Source organism: Oncorhynchus tshawytscha, linkage group LG06 (genome assembly GCF_018296145.1).
Source record: "Oncorhynchus tshawytscha isolate Ot180627B linkage group LG06, Otsh_v2.0, whole genome shotgun sequence".
Classification (NCBI taxonomy): Eukaryota; Metazoa; Chordata; class Actinopteri; order Salmoniformes; family Salmonidae; genus Oncorhynchus; species Oncorhynchus tshawytscha.
The window spans coordinates 68,540,562-68,563,277 of NC_056434.1; the positions used below are offsets into that span (position 1 = coordinate 68,540,562).

The following is a 22,716-nucleotide window of genomic DNA, read 5'->3' on the forward strand; positions in this document are numbered from 1 at the left end:
ACCATATAGTTAACCATCAAAAAGGATGAGACAAAACAAGGTCAATTAGTTTAATAAAATCATATTGGATGCAGTTATACAATCATGACTCTTGCTGCAGAATATTCCAAATTAAAATGTTTGAGTTGAGAATATAAACATTATTCTTTCACCCTTAGCATGAGTTCAGTTTGTTTAATACTGATGTAGATATAACCAACAACCCCTCTACATTGTTTCAGAGGCCCCCTGAATCGCAAATCAACCCTAGGTACATCTGTAATAGATTGGATAAGTGTGGCCATATCGAATAGACCTAATCTCCCTCCATACCTATCAGAGGGCAAGATGGAACTATTACCATTCCAGGTCTACATGGAGAGTATAAGGGTCAATTTGTGATTCAGCACCAATGTCAGCAAGTTTCCAATCCACTTTGGACAATATCTATCCACATCATGGTTTGGCTGTGATACACCAATTGGCTTTCTCTCCCTCAGTGGTAGCTACTTTAAAGTGACATATTTGAGAGGCTTTCAAACTCAATGACTAAGGGTGTGGCCCGGTTCTTGAGGTCAATCATCTTAAAATAAGCTATTTTGTCTTTCTCACAAATTAGGCTACTTACGTCATTGCAAATGTTAAGGACACAATTGGAAATAATCAAGACCTTCAGAATCTAGTGGAATTGTAACAACAATCATACTGTACATGGAACAAAGGACAGACTTAAGAGTTACTCTTATCTAGATTTGTTTTCAATTAATTTGGCCTTTGATTGGGTTTCCATTAGACTGTCAGAATAGTGATTGTTGAAAGACTCATTGTCTAAAAACAACATTTGCTATAACATTCAGTAGATTTTAGATGTGCATTTTGAGTTTTTATAAAAGGAGAACCATCACACTAAGTCCTGACAAGTTGGTGTTTAGAGCATACATAAGCTAGAGGCTAGTCCTTTTGTATTTCCACCATCTGACAAGATATGAACGCAGCATCTGCATTACAGTAATTTACACATTTAAGGCCACATTGTCTTTCCATAAAAGGGCAAACATAAATTAAACAAAACAAGGGAATGTTTGATCTAATGCCATTCTTTCTCCCCATTGTGTCAAATTAAATGTAAAATTCAGACAATCAGCTATTGAACAGAGGTGTTGGCAAGCACAATACAAAATGGCACTCCAATCTAAAAAGAGCTAAAAAATAAGCTCAACTTTAGCCAATATGTTCATTCTACACACACTGTGATATGGTAAGTGTAGTAGTCTACAAGAAAGGACAGAACTCAATATTTTACGAGTGAAATGAGAACATAACATTTCTAGCATGGAATTTGCAACTCGCCTCAGTAGACACGTAAGAGAAGTGATAAGCTAGGCTTCTCACCCCCCCAAAGCAGCAAAAAACTGTTTAGGTGGCCTGATCTCCTAACTGGTGCAAGAGTATCCTCCACCCTTTCCAATAAAACATTTTCACAATAAGATATGGTTGTATATTGCTACACCTCTTTCAAAGAGATTAAATAAAACTGATCATAAAATAAACTATACAAACAGGATCTCAAATATTCAACACATTCAGCAACTGATGCTGAACTCCTAAGTAATCTAGAGTTAAATTCTTCATATAAATAAAAAATAAAAATTTGTGAATAGAAAAATATTCAGACTTGCCGTCATCCCTATTACAGGTTTCTAAAATGACCACAACTGCAATAAATGGGCTTTTCAGGAAAAACAAATAGGAGAAATGACAATCTTGTGTAATAAGGACTAATTGGAATGCAAGCAGTAATGGTTGTAATTCTGCTAGAGAAGACTATATAACCATGTTCCATCACCCCTTTCAGTTGTTCCTTAGGAGGAAAACATTAACACATACATGTCACACATACTTTCCACAGACACTACACATTCTGTTCAAATGTCTATTAATATGCAAAAGCTGTTAAGTCTTGGTGGTTAATTGGGGCTGGTGTCAATATACTTCAGTTTTTTTGTTAAGAGTAAGAGAGAGGGAGGGGAAGGATTTACTCCAGCTTGACATCTCCCGTTAGCCTCCTCTTCACACGAGAGTAGGGGCTGAGCCGGTCGTCCATAATGAAGTCATACAGGACCTTCACCCATGATGTGTACTGGGGCAGGTCATCGTAGTACTCCGATGCGATTTTCTTCACCTAGGTGAAGGGAGAAAACAAACAGTGTCTTCAGCATAAGGGGCGGCAGGGTAGCCTAGTGGTTAGAGCGTTGGACTAGTAACCAAAAGGTTGCAAGTTCAAATCCCTGAGCTGACAAGGTATAAATCTGTCGTTCTGCCCCTGAACAGGCAGTTAACCCACTGTTCCTAGGCCATCATTGAAAATAAGAATTTGTTCTTAACTGACTTGCCTAGTAAAATAAAGGTAAAATAAAAAGCTGCAATATGTACCTTTTTGGGTCGACTAGACAAAATCCACATAAATTGAGTTCTAGAGCTGTCAATTCTCAATGAAAGCAAGTCTAATTAGGTACATTTGTTCTGTCTGTGCTATTTCTATGCTGCCCATTCTTAAGTGTAGTTTTTGCATCTTTTACTTTTGGTTTTGTACAGCTGCTTTAAACAGCTGAAAATACAATCTTTTTGGTTATATAAAATATATTTCAGTGATTTAGATGGTACAGGGATTCTCTACACAATGACTGCTTGTTTTGTCACAAACTGAAATTAGGAAAACTATTAGAATTTTTTGCAACAAGGAAATGGTGGGGCGATTGATGCATATTGCATCATCAAGTGTTTCTCTTAAGCTCCAATCAAAGCAAACTTGCAGCATCCTGAAGAATACTCAATGCAACAGTTTTCCCCACAAACCAACATAGGCTAGACGTTCTTTGTACAATGGTAATCTTTTAAATCATTTACATCTCCAAACATAGAATGTGCAATGAAATAAAGCTAGAGGTTAAAGTCAAATGCTTTTCTGCTGAGCCTAGACGTTGGAACAGTCTGCCTAAACATATTTGGAGGAATATGGTTGTTTTACAGATGTCCTTATTTTTTATTACCCTTTTCTTTATTACTTAACCTGTTTCACCATGCACTTCTGGCTGCAAATGTAAGCTGTATACAAATAAAAGTTCATTACTAAGCACTTCATTAAAGGAGCTATGGAACTGTCACTAAGACAATTACAACTACTGCCCCTGCCCCCAAATACCAATGGCCTATTGTTTATTTAACAGTTAGAATGCTAAAATTGGCTCGATAACATGTCTTTCCTCTCCATAAAGCCCCAATGTTTTCAACAGCTATACCGTACCAGAGGTAGCCTACGTCCTGGGATGCTGGGGAAGTCGTGGTGCTCGTTGTGGTAGCCCACGTTGAAGGTGAGCAGGTTGAGGGAGCCATAGTATGAGTACGTCTCATGGCCCTTGAGGAACATGTAGTGCTCAGCGATGAAGTGTCCAGAGATGGGGTGCAAGCCCATTCCCAGCAAGGAACCTGCCATCATGTAGACCACAGGCTTGGCTCCACACAGCCAGTAGAGGGCCACATTGAAGGACAGCTGCACAGCCACGTTGGCCACCTCCAGCCTGGTGATGGGCTTGGGGTTGATGCAGAGAGGGCGGATGGCATAGAACAGAGGCTGAAGGATGATCCAGACAAACTTACGGAAGCGTGTGCAGAAGAACCAGCCCTCAAATTCAGTGGGGATGTCCACGTCCACGCCATCTCCTCCCAGGTAGCGGTGGTGGTCCAGGTGGTAGCGCTTAAAGGAGGCAGAATACGGCAGCCCGATGGGCAGGTTGGCAAACATGGCGAACCAGCGGTTCCACATGGCCCTGCTGTTGCCAAACGCTGTGTTGTGGGAGATCTCATGAATGGCCAGGGTCATGGAGTGGTTGATACAGCTGCCAAAGGCATAAGTCCAGAACAAGACCCATTTCCAGTCTAGGTCTTTGACCAGATAGAATGCTAAAAACTGGATGAGTACCATCATGCAAACAATCCACTTCAGCCTGGGATCAGGCCCCATTAGGGTCTTTATTTCTGGGTACTTTGCTGTTAGAGAAGAGAAAGAATACCATTTTGGTTAATTTATTTTTTAAACGTCTACTTATTTGGCAAAGCACTAATAAAAAAAACACTGATACACAACTCCTTACATCATGTCATTCTAATTCATAACTTTAAATTGTTACAATCATAATATAAAGACTATCAGCCATTTCCTACAATTTGTAACTGTTTGCAAGCCCTCAAGCCCTAGAGTTTTGCATCATTGCTACTTCTGTCAAATGGTCCCTTAAAAAGCTCAGTCAGGACAGGCCCAGAGGTACCAAACTGTCAACCACAAACACCATTGATAAAAAAGTGCCTGCAGGAATAGTCTGGCAATTGCCATTCAAAACAGCACTAAATTATACTGGTATCTTATTTGACTGGCAGCCACAGCAGGACGAGAGACCACAATGATTCATGTACTTTTAAAGAATAAGGGCAATGCAAATAAGATTACCAAATCCACCCTCCATTTGCAAATAAATCAGTCTGCAAGTCACAATTTACATTTTGTGACAATGTCATGTCACCTTGAGAACTTATCTTAAATCTCTTGTAAGTCCCTGTAGGCCTAGAGTAATTATTGCCAACTACATTAAGCGGGCTAATTGGCCTTCAAATGACATAGGCCCGAAAAACATGCCATATTCATGAGAACAAACCATACAGGAGGTCAAGTCTGGGACATGGGTGGAAGGTTGATGCAGGCCTATTAGGTTATGTACCACCTAACTAGATTTTCACCAATATGGGTTAAGGTAAGCAACACCAAAAAAACACACACACAAAAAAAAACTGTCATCCTTATTACCACCTTGATTTCTCAGCCGATGGAGAGTGGGTGAAACTTACCACCCTCTCTTCCAAACCAGTTAGAAAAGTTTTGGACGGGGCCTCCCGAGTGGCGCAGCGGTCTAAGGCACTGCATCGCAGTGCTAGAGGCATCACTACAGACTCGGGTTTGATCCCAGGCTGTATCACAACCTGCCTTGATCGGGAGTCCCATAGGGCGGCGCACAATTGGCCCAGCGTCGTCTGGGTTAGGGAAGGGTTTGGCCGGGGGGGGCTTTACTTGGCTCATCGCGCTCTGGCGACTCCTTGTGGCGGGCTGCGCGCCTGCAGGCTGACCTCGGTCGACAGTTGAATGGTGTTTCTGCCGGCACGTTGGTGCGGCTGGCTTACAGGTTAAGCGAGTGGGTGGGTGTTGGCGGGTCATTTTCGGAGGATGCATGACTCACCCTTCGCCTACAAGGCCATTGGGGAGGTACAGCAATGAGACAAGATCAAAATTGGGGAGAAATAATAAAATAAAAAACACGTTTTGGACACACAAACATGGGGGTGTACAAAGTAATAGGGAAACATTTATCAGGTAGGTGGAACAGTCAATTGTAACAATGCACATGGTGATATAGCCTGATCCACTCACAATTGCTGGGTCCCATACAACATTACCAGCTTGTAGTGGTCTACTTTAAAATGTTTGTTTAAGTGTTAGTAGCACCTGCAGTGGGCAGAAGTTTTGATTATTGTGTGTGTGTAGGCCTATATTAAAATCACTGGGATTTATTAAACTAGGCTATAAGCTAGAAAGTGAAAACCAGGCCATGTTGACCTTGAGTTTACTGTGTTACTTGTAATGGATGTGTGGACAGACAGGACTCATGTGGACAGACTGTTTAGCCTGCGACTCACTGAATGCTTTTTGACTAATGACCATTCACCTTTCTAACCATGGGAGTGGGTGGTTTATCAAGGCACTGTTATAACCAAATCATACTCAACAATTGAAGTTGTTGGCTTTCTGTCCTATCACAGCATAACACACTTTGGTTAGTTTCATCAATGCTACTGATATATAAGGATGATAAAGGCTGACAGAGAGGGAAAAAATAAAATCAGGTGGAAGGTGGCTATAGCTGACAATAGTCCAGCACTCTCATCCAATTGCACAACTTATCACTTTGTGGAGTGATCAAATCAATAGTTAGATTTTGGAGTGATGTCTGGAGTAATTATTATAAAGTCGGCTTAATTAATTTTACAGACAAAGAGCCCACCTTTTGTAGCATATTTTGTTTTGTCAACATTTGTGAAGTTTACCGACAAATGTGCTGTTTTCATCAGGCTTGTCGATACATTTTTCTATCCGACATGTACATCCCTTGCATTAAAAGTTTGGATGGAAACCTGGTTAGTGACAAAGGAATCGTATCCTGTCTGAATAACTTGTAAGCTATGGGAGTACAGTCGTAACCAAAGGTTTTTACACAAATTACACAAATATTAATTTCCACGAAGTTTGCTGCTTCAGTGTCTTTAGATAGTTTTGTCAGATGTTACTATGGAATACTGAAGTATAATTACAAGCATTTCATAAGTGTCAAAGGCTTTTATTGACAATTACATGAAGTTGATGCAAAGAGTCAATATTTGCAGTGTTGACCCTTCTTTTTCAAGACCTCTGCAATCCGCCCTGGCATGCTGTCAATTAACTTCTGGGCCACATCCTGACTGATGGCAGCCCATTCTTGCATAATCAATGCTTGGAGTTTGTCAGAATTTGTGGGTTTTTGTATGTCCACCTGCCTCTTGAGGAATGACCACAAGTTCTCAATGGGATTAAGGTCTGGGGAGTTTCCTGGCCATGGACCCAAAATATTGATGTTTTGTTCCCCGAGCCACTTAGTTATCACTTTTGCCTTATGGCAAGGTGCTCCATCATGCTGGAAAAGGCCTTGTTTGTCACCAAACTGTTCCTGGATGGTTGGGAGAAGTTGCTCTCAGAGGATGTGTTGGTACCATTCTTTATTCATGGCTGTGTTCTTAGTCAAAATTGTGAGTGAGCACACTCCCTTGGCTGAGAAGCAACCCCACACATGAATGGTCTCGGGATGCTTTACTGTAGGCATGACACAGAACTGATGGTAGCGCTCACCTTGTCTTCTCTGGACAAGCTTTTTTCCGGATGCCCCAAACAATCGGAAAGGGGATTCATCAGAGAAAATGACTTTACCCCAGTCCTCAGCAGTCCAATCCCTGTACTTTTTGTAGAATATCAGTCTGTCCCTGATGTTTTTCTTGGAGAGAAGTGGCTTCTTTGCTGCCCTTCTTGACACCAGGCCATCCTACAAAAGTCTTTGCCTCACTGTGTGTGCAGATGCACTCACCTGCCTGCTGCCATTCCTGAGCAAGCTCTGTACTGGTGGTGCCCCGATCCCGCAGCTGAATCAACTTTAGGAGATGGTCCTGGCGCTTGCTGGACTTTCTTGGGCACCCTGAAGCCTTCTTCACAACAATTGAACCGCTCTCCTTGAAGTTCTTGATGATCCGATAAATGGTTGATTTAGGTGCAATCTTACTGGCAGCAATATCCTTGCCTGTGATGCCCTTTTTGTGCAAAGCAATGATGACGGCACGCATTTCCTTCCTTCCAGGTAACCATGGTTGACAGAGGAAGAACAATGATTCCAAGCACCACCCTCCTTTTGAAGCTTCCAGTCTGTTATTCGAACTCCATCAGCATGACAGAGCGATCTCCAACCTTGTCCTTGTCAACACTCACACCTGTGTTAACGAGAGAATCACTGACATGATGTCAGCTGGTCCTTTTGTGGCAGGGCTGAAATGCAGTGGAAATGTTTTTGGGGGATTCAGTTCATTTGCATTGCAAAGAGGGACTTTGCAACTCATCTGATCACTCTTCATAACATTCTAGAGTATATGCAAATTGCCATCATCCAAACTGAGGCAGCAGACTGTGAAAATTAATATTTGTGTCATTCTCAAAACTTTTGGCCATGACTGTACAGCAGCACCAGGAGGCACAGAGGGACACAGCTAGTTACTACTGTTGAGACGGGGTGGACTGGCTAGTATTGCAGTCTGGTGACGTATTTTAGGGTTTATCAGTGCCATCATTGTTGTTGTCCCCTATATTAACTGCAATCCTTATGGCTTCGCCTTCTCAGTAAGTAATACAACAATACAAACCTAAGCACTCTTGAAATATGAATAAAAGCACAGCATGATTTCCTAGAAGTGAAAATGAAACTGTTTCCCAGCACTGGCAGAAATAGCCCTAAGGTAAATATTTTGTAAAGGTGGCTCTGTTTTGTCTTGGAGATTCCTCAAATTTCTCACACATTCTCTCTCCCTGGAGGAATTGTGAATTCCCAGATCTGGTCAGGTGAACAGGTAAAGCAGACTTCATAATCATTACTCCAGAAGTGAAAACAAAACTCGGTTTCCCGGGAACTGTCAGAAATAGCCCTATGGTAAATATTTTGCAAATATGGCTCTGTTTTGTCTTGGAGACTACTCAGATTTCTCGCAGATTCTCTCTCCCCAGAGGAATTGTGAATTCCCAAGAAGCGGTCAGGTGAATAGGTTAGCGAGAAATAGTGGTGTAAATGTTTATGCGCAAATATTTATATAATAACCATCATATTGAAGTAAACTTCAGAGTCACACAATGATATGTTGTGTGGTCGTTCCACATGCAGTTTATTCCGGATGCAGTTGATTAGGCTACAGCTGAAATAATTTATGATGAACTTCACAGGGTGGGGAAAGTGTTCCGTATTTTTTCTAACGGGTGTTATCCATAAATCTAAATTACATTGCACAACCTTCAATGTTATGTCATAATTACGTAAAATTCTGGCAAATTAGTTTGCAACGAGCCAGGCTGCCCAAACTGTTGCATATACGCTGACTCTGCGTGCAATGAACGCAAGTGACACAATTTCCCTAGTTTAATATTGCCTGCTAACATGAATTTCTTTTAATTAAATATGCAGGTTTAAAAATATATACTTCTGTGTATTGATTTTAAGAAAGGCATTGATGTTTATGGATAGGTATATTCGTGCAACGATTGTGCTTTTTTCACAAATGCGCTTTTGTTAAATCATTCCCCGTTTGGTGTAGTAGGCTGTCTTTGTTAGCAAGAAATAGTCTTCTCACAGTACGCAACGAGCCAGGCGGCCCAAACTGCTGCATATACCCTGACTCTGTTGCACAGAACGCAAGAGAAGTGACACAATTTCCCTAGTTAAAATAAATTAATGTTAGCAGGCAATATTAACTAAATATGCAGGTTTAAAAATATATACTTGTGTATTGATTTTAAGAAAGGCGTTGATGTTAATGGTTAGGTACACATTGGTGCAACGACAGTGCTTTTTTCGCGAATGCGCTTGTTAAAAATCTGGAGCTGTCATTTTGTGACTGATGCTTGTAAACGTGTTGATTGCTAGGCATACAAATACGATTATTTCTTGATGCATTTGAAACGAGGTCTAGGTGTGGCCGCAATCGGACTAGATCGTGCACAACTCTTGGCGAAATGCATTGCTTGACTGCCGTGAAGGTGATAAGCACAATATCGTTTGTGAACTGTATCCCCCCCAAACGATGTGTATGTTTTGGTTCTACAATGCTGTGTCCATTATAACATTCAATTTCTGGCATTCATTCTTACAATTAATTACCAGTTCTAAACATGTTGTTCTCCTCCATGCTGCCTGCAGCGTGATCTACTTTCCTTTGTGCATATATAACATACAGTTGTTGGTCGGAGCATGTCTCATTGGAGCCACTGAGCCGAGAAGTGTGCAATTGCGACCCGCAATTTGGGTGTTCCTGCATGTGGGCATTCCTTTTATCTGCAGGAACCCCTCTAAATACTTCCAGGCGGGTGAGCTCCAGCACAGTAGGTGGCATTAATGCACAATAACGGTGGATGCCAGCCACCAATAAGCCCCACAGAAGAAGCGGTGACAACTTATGACTATGGCGTCTTATGTAAATGAGTTCATTCGCTTTCCATTAGAGGAACTGTTAGAATTATGTACTAAAGAACAGCTGTTGAAGATCGCTGAACTCTACAAAGTTGAATGATTGAAAATAGTGAAATTCTGTTACGTTGGGAAGTGACTATGAATTGTTGGGAGTTGTTGAAAAATTAAGAAGGACCCTGATGTTCTTTTCATTGGAATTTCTAGCTGATTCAGTCTCTTATGCCCTGTTCCTGATTGTTTACGTGACTGGCCATTGTTTGGTGTTGTCATGTTCTATCTTTCCTGTATGTTCCCTCCTGGTCTTGTGTTCTTCTTTCCTCTTAAATATTGCTTCCTGTACGCAAAGTTTGCTGAGGTCTGGGGAGGAGGTTGGCTGGGGCAAGTAGAGGTGTGAACACGTAACCCTTCATCAATTTGGGGACACAGAGGCCGGTATGTTGTTCCGGGGTTATTGTTCGTCCCCAGTTTTATGGGGGGGATGTGACGACCCTCCCACTCTGTCTGCCGTATTCTCTCTTTGTTCTTGTTTCTTTATTAGGATGCCGGTGGGCGGAGTTGGGAGGGTCGTCAGCTACATGGGAAACACCTGGGCCCGGTGTGTCCCAGGATAAATACACCACTTCCCCATTCATGGAAGAGACTCTCTCCACGCAGACACCTTTACAGATTGTGTATCTTGGTGGTTTTTGGTTGTTTGCTTTGGCACCTTTCAACACCCTGCATTATCACATTCATGCATGCAAAACACTCACACTACTGACTACTACTGACTATTCTGATATGTCAGATGAGTTATACTAGAAAGTCAGCGCCATTAAGGCGAGGATGCCCCATGGGGGCTTTAGAATGGTCAAAGGAAGTCTCAGAGCAATGGCCCATTGTGTACAATGGCGAAGAGTCTTTGCAGCGTGTAGATGGTGCAGGTATCATTGCCAGAATGATCGAGCTTCGTTACATTGCTCGGCAAAAATACTCTGCACCCGTCTCTCGTCCACATTGATACAAATCATAAATTGATAAGGTACTAAGATGTATAATGTCTCCATCAAATCTAAAAAGTTAACTTTTTCATTCCTAGACAAATTTTCAATGTATGAAACTGGAGTGTTTCTTCAACTGGTAATACATAACTAATGAAGCAGGTTAATAGGTTAAACATTTCACTTTTCATTCCAATGCTGGTAACTATACATGTTGCATATTTCCCCATCCCCCTAATGAACCACAATACCAGTCTGGTGTTAAGCTTTGTGCTGTATTGACGTCTCCTGAAAATTACATTGCTGCTTTAGATTGAACAGTCATCTCAGTTATTGTTTTCATATCTACAAAAAAATAAGCTATTTTCTTTACTTTCAGAGTGCGAGCTGATCAAGGGGTCGAAAATGTAGATAATGCCAGATGTTCACTGTCTGAGGATCAGGCCGTGGAAGCTTTATTGCTGGGAAAAGAGTCCATAATCAGAGGTAATTAAACTGTTCGGTGTTCTTTTTCCTGTCTTGTTGTACAGGGAACCTGTCTCACATGCACAGTTTGGAGGAAGAAGGATGCCTTGACCTGTCAAATTCTACCCACTTCTTCTATGTGGGATATGTGTTCCTACCTCGTCTGCGGGTAGATCTGCAACATTTCAGAGTTAGAATAATCACCCTCTGTACTTAGAGGCGAACCTGACACCTCACCAGCTGTGGCATATCAGAATGCTCCAAACACCTGTGTACATAGTTTTTGCCTTAGCACTACACAGCTGATTCAAATGATCAAGTCATCAAGCTTCAAGTGGTATTTATGCCTAATAATGACATTATCTTCTATTGTTTGTCTGCATGTGTCTGTTTTTCAGCATAAAGTACTCTAACCACAGTGTGGACACCAAGTGAGACCACACACACACCATCCCTCTCCCCCTTCTCCCTAAACCCTCTAGGTTATATCAGCTGTGTCGGTGAACCCCTCCCTCAACTGAACTGGCTGACAGAGGGCACAGCATGATCATAGGTGAGAGGTCAGGTCAACAGGAAGCATTATTAAAGAGGTGCTTTATATTGAAAAACTACTGCCTCATCTGCAGGTATGTTTTGATGTGAGAGAGGAAGCCAGTCCCATCAGCCACCTCACCCGCTCTGAAGATAACCTTCGGTCCAACTGGGGGCACAAGGCTGGTTAGGAGACACCGATAGACACTAATTGTGATGAACTGAGAGAATATTCGGGTAGCACTGTAATTCATTAATCATATGCTGTCTGCCTCTGTTCGTACCCCTTTGTCTTCTATACCTCTCTCCCCACCTCATCTTTCTTCTACATTTTATAATGCACACCATATGTGCATTGAAGTACAGATTGAACTTCTATTTATAACACCTGGATAATGAACTTTCAATAAAGCGTTTCACATTCTCCACTGGTTGAAATGAAGTATCTCATTGAAATACTATCCTGTGTCCTCAGATTAACGCAGATGAAGGGTTAGATATGCATAGTTTTTTGAAGTGTACATGCAAACACAGCATCATTCAAAGAATGGAGTTTGATACACCTGCTATTGGATATGACTAAAAAAGAATGTCTCACATTCCTACCTGAACCACATGATCAATGAATATATTCAATGTACAGGCTACAATGTGGGGATCTCATTAACGCCATTCAGACTTGAAGGTGATACAACTATGATAGCTGAGGATCATTGGTATGAATATTAGTTCAGAACCTAATGTTTTACACAGATCGGCTACATACTGTAGCTAGCTACACAGCCGTAGTTATTTTTATCCTCCACTACACAATAAGCAAGTAAATAGCTAGCTATGTTACTTAAGCTGCATTGCAAGGCAAGCTTACACAATTGTACATTCAATTTGCAGTAAATGCTTTAGCTAGCTAGATTCTCTACATCCACTGTTTCCCAAGACGACAGCCTGTTTTGCTGGTTCTCAGGAGTCCCTAAAACATTAAACACGAATTACAATGTCATACTGTACTCGTGTCATAACACCAGCTAGCTGGCTAATATTAGCTAGTCAGTCAATTGCGATTTAGGAAGTTTGTCAATTAATTAAACAAAAAAATGTGCACAATCGTTTGTCTCTATATTAACGAACATACAGTGCCTTGCGAAAGTATTCGGCTCCCTTGAACTTTGCGACCTTTTGCCACATTTCAGGCTTCAAACATAAAGATATAAAACTATTTTTTTGTGAAGAATCAACAACAAGTGGAACGACATTTATTGGATATTTCAAACTTAACAAATCAAAAACTGAATTGGGCGTGCAAAATTATTCAGCCCCTTTACTTTCAGTGCAGCAAACTCTCTCCAGAAGTTCAGTGAGGATCTCTGAATGATCCAATGTTGACCTAAATGACTAATGATGATAAATACAATCCACCTGTGTGTAATCAAGTCTCTGTATAAATGCACCTGCACTGTGATAGTCTCAGAGGTCCGTTAAAAGCGCAGAGAGCATCATGAAGAACAAGGAACACACCAGGCAGGTCCGAGATACTGTTGTGAAGAAGTTTAAAGCCGGATTTGGATACAAAAAGATTTCCCAAGCTTTAAACATCCCAAGGAGCACTGTGCAAGCGATAATATTGAAATGGAAGGTTTATCAGACCACTGCAAATCTACCAAGACCTGGCCGTCCCTCTAAACTTTCAGCTCATACAAGGAGAAGACTGATCAGAGATGCAGCCAAGAGGCCCATGATCACTCTGGATGAACTGCAGAGATCTACAGCTGAGGTGGGAGACTCTGTCCATAGGACAACAATCAGTCGTATATTGCACAAATCTGGCCTTTATGGAAGAGTGGCAAAAAGAAAGCCATTTCTTAAAGATATCCATAAAAAGTGTCGTTTAAAAAGTTTGCCACAAGCCACCTGGGAGACACACCAAACATGTGGAAGAAGGTGCTCTGGTCAGATGAAACCAAAATTGAACTTTTTGGCAACAATGCAAAACGTTATGTTTGGCGTAAAAGCAACACAGCTCATCACCCTGAACACATCATCCCCACTGTCAAACATGGTGGTGGCAGCATCATGGTTTGGGCCTGCTTTTCTTCAGCAGGGACAGGGAAGATGGTTAAAATTGATGGGAAGATGGATGGAGCCAAATACAGGACCATTCTGGAAGAAAACCTGATGGAGTCTGCAAAAGACCTGAGACTGAGACGGAGATTTGTCTTCCAACAAGACAATGATCCAAAACATAAAGCAAAATCTACAATGGAATGGTTCAAAAATAAACATATCCAGGTGTTAGAATGGCCAAGTCAAATTCCAGACCTGAATCCAATCGAGAATCTGTGGAAAGAACTGAAAACTGCTGTTCACAAATGCTCTCCATCCAACCTCACTGAGCTCGAGCTGTTTTGCAAGGAGGAATGGGAAAAAATTTCAGTCTCTCGATGTGCAAAACTGATAGAGACATACCCCAAGTGACTTACAGCTGTAATCGCAGCAAAAGGTGGCGCTACAAAGTATTAACTTAAGGGGGCTGAATAATTTTGCACGCCCAATTTTTCAGTTTTTGATTTGTTAAAAAAGTTTGAAATATCCAATAAATGTCGTTCCACTTCATGATTGTGTCCCACTTGTTGTTGATTCTTCACAAAAAAATACAGTTTTATATCTTTATGTTTGAAGCCTGAAATGTGGCAAAAGGTCGCAAAGTTCAAGGGGGCCGAATACTTTCGCAAGGCACTGTATTTCTCAATTGTACATTTTTAGCTTGACTCGTTATTACATTTGCTTCCCCCGTAATGTTTTGTCAGCCAACTTTGTTGAAAACCACCAGGGACCAGCTGGCTAGTGTCAAATTCATCCTTGGAATCACTTGATATGATTGGTCATATAAAAACCTTGGGACCCAAATGCATAACGAGTGCTCTAACTCCCCCTTGTGGTGGTCTGGAGCTGTGACGCTGGGTACATCTAGGCCCCGCGGTGTATGCTCGCAACTTTAAAAAGGAGGAACCACTGTAGTACAAAGTGTCAACACAGACCGAACAATGTGCCAAATATTTCACTGGATGAATACATTTGTAGTATCCGGTTGGCGTTTCCACTCACTACCAAATATGGAAATGAGATGTGGCCAGCAGTGGGAGAAGGCTGGAGAGAAATGGATGTTGGTCGACATTCTGCTAATTTTCTCATCGATTAAACATTTGATCTCCATACACTTTCTTTCCAAAGCTAGAATCTGTAAAAAACAGTGGAGTGCATTTTGTAGACTTTACCCTTTGCCAAAGTTAATTTTATTTTTTAGGTGTGCAAGGGCAAATTGTACATTCACACTTCAGAGTAGGCGTGCCTTAACAGAAATATGCAAATAAATGCTAGAACGTGCCAATCAGACCTCACTAGCTTGAGCTTGGCTCTGCACACCTCTTGCTTGCTCTACGCACTATGATTAATTTGCTCCCATTGGAAATAACAGGCTCTTGTCTATCTTGGGTTCGTTATAAAAAAAAAATCCTTGGCATTGGACCGGTAGACAGTTTCCTCCGCCCCCGCCTGTTGGGCACGGTTTCCTCCGGTACACTGGAGGCGGGAGCGACACCGTGTGCTTGCTATCTAGCAAGCTAGCACAGTGTCGCAGGCAGGTGCGACCGGTATAGAATTGTCTTTCGCCCTGCCTGTCGGGAACCGTTTTCCCCGCAGTTCTGTTGACCTCTAGGGTAGGGGGCAGCATTTGGAATTTTGGATGAAAAGCATGCCCAAATTAAACTGCCTGCTACTCGGGCCCAGAAGATATGATATGCATATAACTGGTAGATTTGGATAGATAACACTCTAAAGTTTCCAAAACTGTTAAAATAGTGTCTGATTATAACAGAACTGATTTGGCAGGCAAAAACCTGAGAAAAATCCATTCAGGAAGTTGTTTTTGTAGTTTTCTATTCAATGCCATTACAGTATCCAGTGACTTAGGACTCAATTTGCTGTTCCTATGCCTTCCACTAGATGTCCACAGTCCTTAGAAATTGTTTCAGGCTTGTATTCTCATAAATGAGGGAGTAAGACCAGTCTGAATGAGTGGACCCTGACATGTCACAGAGCTTTTTTTCATGCACAATCCCGAGAGAGTGCATTTCTTGTTTACCTTTTATATTGACGTTATTGTCCGGTTGAAATATTATAGATCATTTAGGCTAAAAACAACCCGAGGATTGAATATAAACATCGTTTGACATGTTTCTATGAACTTTACGGATACAATTTGGATTTTTTGTCTGCCTGTTTTGACTGCATTTGAGCCTGTGGATTACTGAAGAAAATGCACAAACAAAACTGAGGTTTTTGGATATAAAGAGACTTTATCAAACAAAAGGAACATTTTTTGAGGAAATGAATGTCTTCTGAGTGCCACCATATGAAGATCATCAAAGGTAAGGGATTAATTTTATCTCTATTTCTGAGTTTTGTAACGCTTCTGCTTGGCTGGTTACTGTTTGTAATAACTTGTCAACTGGGCTATGTTCTCAAATAATCGTACGGTATGCTTTCGCCATAAAGCATTTTTAAATTCTGACACCGTGGTTGGATTCACAAGAAGTTAATATTTAAACCTATGTAAAATATGTTTTGTTTTCTGAATTTTTATAATGAGTATTTCTGTATTTGAATTTGGCGCTCTGCAATCTCACTGGATGTTGGCCAGATGGGACGCTAGCATCCCACATATCCTAGAGAGGTTAATGACGGTGAGGACAGGTGTTCGGCAGGTGAGAGTGAAGGACACGGAATATCGGTGTCGCTCCTGCTAGCAAGCAAGGAGGACTCCGGGAGGTGGGTGCGGAAACTCTAGTTTTATTTCCCTTTTGTCCCACATTTAAAAAAAATTGTGTCACAGCCATGAAGATGTCAAACTCTACTGAATGCCTAAATGAAGGAACACCCTGAATTGCGGAACGCAGTTGCACACTATTGGATGAGCTGGAGAAGTGTGTATCAATCCTGTTATATAGGATTCATAGCGACCAGTATTGGGAATTTTCCAGCACGTGTGACATCTTAGAGTAAAATAAGTGCACTCTGTGAGTGTCTAGGTCATCCCAAGACATGCACCTGTCTTGGGAGTGGGCATGTCTGTTTATTTTTGCACCATTGCTATGGCATAATGTTTCTAAGCCCTAATGGGAAACCAAGCTAAAATTAGTGCAAGGCAAAAAGATAATGGTGGCTAAATGCCAGAAGGGATGAATCATTATCATAAAGAGGAGTTACTATGTGTGTGACGTAAGGATGAAACCTGTATAAAAAGTGTGTGCCAAGGCTGGAAAGGGAGTTGCTTCATGAACCAGCTCGGCTTCTGTTACTTTGTATTTAAAGTCTATTTGAACTCACAAGCTCCAATATTTGAGAAATATTATTGACTGAATATTTCCATGACACCAGCAGGTCAAAAGGAACGACTGAAATTAACGAGTCACTCAGAAAAAAACTAAAATCGTAGTTAAAGAACGAAGCAGTTAAACTTTGGCATGGTGCTTTCCATCTCGTGGTCACTAACTTTTCAGATGTAACTATTTTTAAAACATTATCCTCATCACCATTTTTCAATCCTAAACTTTCAACTTGTGCTGAATTCGGATATTACACACGTCAGTGTTTCCGCTGAAAAAATAGTTACGTATGAGTTTCATAAAGGCCTGGTTATTTATGTAATAAGGTATCTGTTTTACATTTTTGCAAAAATTTCAAACCCTGTTTTCGCTTTGTCATTATGGGGTATTGTGTGTAGATGAGGGGAAAAAAAATATTGAATCAATTTTAGAATAAGGCTGTAACATAACAAAATGTGGAAAAAGTCAAGGGGTCTGAATACTTTCCAAATGCACTGTACTTGAGGCACTGTTCGTTCAGATAGGAGAGAAGGGCCATTGCCTGTTGCGCACTGCAACATCACCCACCTTTGAAACCATTTAACCATAAACATAATTGTCATCATTGTGTCCCAACCATAGGAATGTTAAGGGGATTCTTTTATAAACACTTCCTCATATGCCATTGAAACCAGTATCTCTCTCATGTTCTCAACTTTCTTTCATTATCCAGCAGCCAAAGATACAATCCTAGTCATATTAACAACCCATGTTTGTTGTTGCGTCATTAGATCCTCCTCACTTTTAAAGGATATTTTCATCTCTGTCATAATATGAAACCACTTGCAAGGACACCGTCTACCGGTCACCCCTTGCTAGCTAGTACACACTGAGGTAGAGTGTACTTCGCCCCCGCCTCCCACCCACTGTGTACCGGAGAAAACCGTGCTTGACAGGCGGGAAACCAGTGCCCGACCAGTGGGAGCGAAGGACGCTCTACCCCGGTGTGTACTAGCTATAGCTAGCTAACGTTGTTCCCCACTCCCCTCTTCTGGTGGGGTTTATCGGAAAAGCTGACAACGACTCCATTTTGTTGCTCCCTGCCTATAGACAGAGACTAAAACAGGAAGCTCCCGCGCTCAGGTCTGTTCAACGCTGGTCCGACCAATCTGATTCCACGCTTCAAGATTGCTTCAATCACGTGGATTGGGATATGTTCCGCATTGCGTCAAACATTGACGAATACGCTGATTCGGTGAGCGAATTTATTAGTAAGTGCATCGGCGATGTTGTACCCACAGCAACGATTAAAAAATGTCCAAACCAGAAACCGTGGATTGATGACAGCATTCGTGCGAAACTGAAAGCGCGAACCACTGCTTTTAACCAGGGCAAGGTGACCGGAAACATGACCGAATACAAACAGTGTAGCTATTCCCTCCGCAAGGCAATCAAACAAGCTAAGCATCAGTATAGAGACAAAGTAGAGTCGCAATTCAACGGCTCAGACACAAGAGGTATGTGGCAGGGTCTACAGTCAATCACGGATTACAAAATGAAAACCAGCCCCGTTGCGGACCAGGAGGTCTTGCTACCTGACAGACTAAACAACTTCTTTGCTCACTTTGAGGACAATACAGTGCCACTGACACGGCCCGTTACCAAACCTGTGGACTCACCTTTACTGCAGCCGACGTGAGTAAAACATTTAAACGTGTTAACCCTCGCAAGGCTGTAGGCCCAGACGGCATCCCCAGCCGCGTCCTCAGAGCTTGCGCAGACCAGTTGGCTGATGTGTTTACGGACATATTCAATTAAGCCTCATCCCAGTCTGCTGTTCCCACATGCTTCAAGAGGGCCACCATTGTTCCTGTTGTTCCTTCCGTCATCATGAAGTGCTTTGAGAGACGAGTCAAGGACCATATCACCTCCACCCTACCTGACACCCTAGACCCACTCCAATTTGCTTACCGCCCCAATAGGTCCACAGACGACGCAATCGCAACCACACTGCCCTAACCCATCTGGACAAGAGGAATACCTATGTGAGAATGCCTTTCATCGACTACAGCTCAGCATTTAACACCATAGTACCCTCCAAACTCGTCATCAAGCTCGAGACCCTGGGTCTCGATCCCGCCCTATGCAACTGGGTACTGGACTTCCTGACGGGCCACCCCCAGGTGGTTAGGGTAGGTAACAACATCTCCACCCCGCTGATCCTCAACACTGGGGCCCCACAAGGGTGCGTTCTGAGCCCTCTCCTGTACACCCTGTTCACCCATGACTGCGTGGCCATGCACGCCTCCAACTCAATCATCAAGTTTGCAGACGACACTACAGTGGTAGGCTTGATTCCCAACAACGACGAGGCGGCCTACAGGGAGGAGGTGAGGGCCCTGGGAGTGTGGTGTCAAGAAAATAACCTCATACTCAATGTCAACAAAACAAAGGAGATGATCGTAGACTTCAGGAAAAAGAAGAGGGAGCACCCCCCTATCCACATCGAAGGAACAGTAGTGGAGAGGGTAGTAAGTTTTATGTTCCTCGGCATACAATCACAGACAAACTGACTTGGTCCACCCACACAGACAGCGTGGTGAAGAAGGCGCAGCAGCACCTCTTCAACCTCAGGAGGCTGAAGAAATTTGGCTCGTCACCAAAAGCACTCACAAACTTTTACAGATGCACAATCGAGAGCATCCTGTCGGGCTGTATCACCGCCTGGTAGGGAAACTGCTCCGTCCACAACCGTAAGGCTCTCCAGAGGGTAGTGAGGTCTGCACAACACATCACCGGGGGCAAACTACCTGCCCTCCAGGACACCTACACCACCCGATGTCCCGGGAAGGCCATAAAGATAATCAAGGACAACAACCACCCGAGCCACTGCCTGTTCACCCCGCTGTACTGACCTCATCCAGAAGGCGAGGTCAGTACAGGTGCATCAAAGCAGGAACCGAGAGACTGAAAAACAGCTTCTATCTCAAGGCCATCAGACTGTTAAACAGGCACCACTAACATTGAGTGGCTGCTGCCAACATACTGACTCAACTCCAGCCACTTTAATAATGGAAAAATTGTAGTAAAAAATGTATCAAGAACCACTTTAAACAATGTCACTTAATATAATGTTTACATACCCTACATTACTCATCTCATATGTATATGCTGTACTCTATACCATTACTGCATCTTGCCATCTTTATGTAATACATGTATCACTAGCCACTTTAAACAATGCCACTTTTATATGTTTACATACATTACTCATCTCATATGTATATACTGTACTCGATACCATCTACTGCATCTTGCCTATGCCGTCCTGTACCATCACTCATTGATCTTTGTATGTACATATTCTTCATCCTTTACACTTGTGTGTATAAGGTAGTTGTGAAATTGTTAGGTTAGATTACTCGTTGGTTATTACTGCATTGTCGAACTAGAAGCACAAGCATTTCGCTACACTCGCATTAACATCCGCTAACCATGTATATGTGACGAATAAAATTTGATTTGATTTATCAGTGGTTGGTGTGGGATTCTGTATTTTACATTATAGCCATTACCATATATATGATTAAATATTATCTGATGTTGGTTGTGTGAGGTGTCTGCATTTGTGCACTGGAGCATCATTATGAGATTAAACAACTGCTTGTTTAATCCAATGTTATGGTGCATTACGGCCATCTACTGTACTGGAGCGCCTCCCGCCTATGTACTGAGTCATACCTTTATAATGGACGATATAAGTATAAAGAGGGGTTCCTGTAGAATCGTTTTACATAATAATTGGTTTGGCTAGCTAGCTAGATGACGAATAGTGTAGGTAACAACAGCAATGGTTGCAATTAGATCAGATGCTATCCAACTCTCCTCTCCCTGCCTGCCTCACAAGGAAACTAGCCAGCCACCCATACGAAAAATGTATGCACGCATGACTAAATCGCTTTGGATTATATATTATTTAGCTATCTATCTATCTATCTATCTATCTATCTATCTATCATTAGCTAGATAATTATATATTAATCCGTGGCTGCAGTGAGGAACTACTAGTTACATAGCATATCTGAAAGGGGATTATAGTTAGTTAGCTAGCCAATTTTAGCTAGTTAGCAGCCAGTTTTGATGAAAGACAAGAGGAACACTTACAGCTAACAAGCGAAATAATTCATGACCAGCAATACAAACTGACAAGCTAATGTTAGCTTCTATTGCGGTCTATGAGGAGAAAGGAAAATACTCACCCAAAATGTCTTTCCTCCTGTCTGCGTGTGGCTGATCTGTATAAACCCATTCGTAATCCTCACGAGGGACACGGTTCCCCATATTTATTTGGTGTAAGTAACAGGTAATGAATCTCAAACCATTTATATTACTAGCTAAAAGTATTAAATTGACTCCAACTTCTCGGTTACCTAACGGACTCAAGCCACCCTGCCTGGTGTCAACGCAGGATCTGATTGAAATAGAGATCTCATACACCGATCTGCGTCACAAACAAACGTTTTGGATGCTGATTCGCAGATTCTCTCACATAGTGAGCTCAGAGCACACGTTGGAAGGTATGGTCGACGAGTAGGGTTGATCCGAGCGTTCTGACCTCACAACAACGGTAGTCAAGCAAGCTAACTGGCCAAAGTTGGCTAATTACTTCCAGATACAAATGAAAGAACACCTCACTCTGACCATTTTACTCGCCCTAGCAGAGGTGGTTAGGAAGTTTTCATGTTGTCTAGAGCGTTGGTGACTGTAGTAGATGTGAGTTTGAATTCCATGAAAATAGATATCATTGTGGGTGCGGCAGAACGGTTCCTGGGACTGAAATAATTCTCTGCGGAGGAGTTGCATGGAGTATTGTCACAAGCCGTACCACCCTCTGAGGTCATATAGCCTGAGAAGGGAGATATAGAGATTTGAAGGAATACGTGGGAGTTTTGGGGTTTAGGTTTTGTCAATGTGGTGTTAATTGTTTTATTTTAGGTGGATTAAGTTATTGTTATTTTTAGCTTTTTTTCAACCTAGTCCAGTTGGTGGCAGTAATGCACATTTTGTGGTTGTAGTCTACCGTAAAAGCCACAGAAGAAGAAGAGTTTGACTCAAGCGGTGCTTCTAGCGAAGTTGGTGAAGATGAATGTCCTAAATGGACAACAGCAGTGTCAAAAACTGGAACAAAAAAAAGGAAAGCAAAGGATACATCTATGAATGATAATGAATTACTTTTTGTTGGGATGCGTTGGTTGAGTAAAGATGCGCTGGGAAAAGTGGATTCGGTCAGAGGGGTATTATTTAGATGAATTACATTTCTGAAGAACAGGAAGATTGCAGTGGGCCTCAAAATAATCCTGACAACAGAAGTTTCTTTCTTTGAATTTGGGAGTAGAGCACCCTTCAAAGGGGTCATCTCAGGGGTGACGACAGATGTTCAGGTTGAATACCTGAAGAGAATTCCTGGTGTGGTTGGTGCTTGAAAAGGCTAACTATGTATATGAAGCTTGGTTATGTAAGATAGGCTTTAAGAGCTTTCTTTCCATAACC

The 22,716-nt window shown here is 42.0% G+C and overlaps 1 protein-coding gene across 1 annotated transcript; it reads right to left on the reverse strand.

Moving 5' to 3' along the window:
- Window positions 1-36: 36 nt before the first annotated feature.
- Window positions 37-22,009, reverse strand: LOC112252974 (sphingolipid delta(4)-desaturase DES1). Its single transcript, XM_024424775.2, has 3 exons — window positions 21,426-22,009; window positions 3,284-4,026; window positions 37-2,161 (listed from the first exon to the last, which is right to left on the reverse strand). Exons 1-3 carry the CDS (start codon window positions 21,505-21,507, stop codon window positions 2,015-2,017), a joined length of 972 nt encoding a protein of 323 aa, XP_024280543.1. The 5' UTR covers window positions 21,508-22,009; the 3' UTR covers window positions 37-2,014.
- Window positions 22,010-22,716: the final 707 nt, after the last annotated feature.

Bases quoted from the DNA above. Each gene is read 5' to 3' on its own strand.
- LOC112252974 (XM_024424775.2), bottom strand. From the start codon at position 21,507: ATGGGGAACCGTGTCCCTCGTGAGGATTACGAATGGGTTTATACAGAT. The intron at 4,027-21,425 runs GTGAGTATTTTC...CTTCTCTAACAG, and splicing joins CAGGAGGAAAGACATTTTGG to CAAAGTACCCAGAAATAAAG. The intron at 2,162-3,283 runs GTACGGTATAGC...CCCTTCACCTAG, and splicing joins CAGGACGTAGGCTACCTCTG to GTGAAGAAAATCGCATCGGA.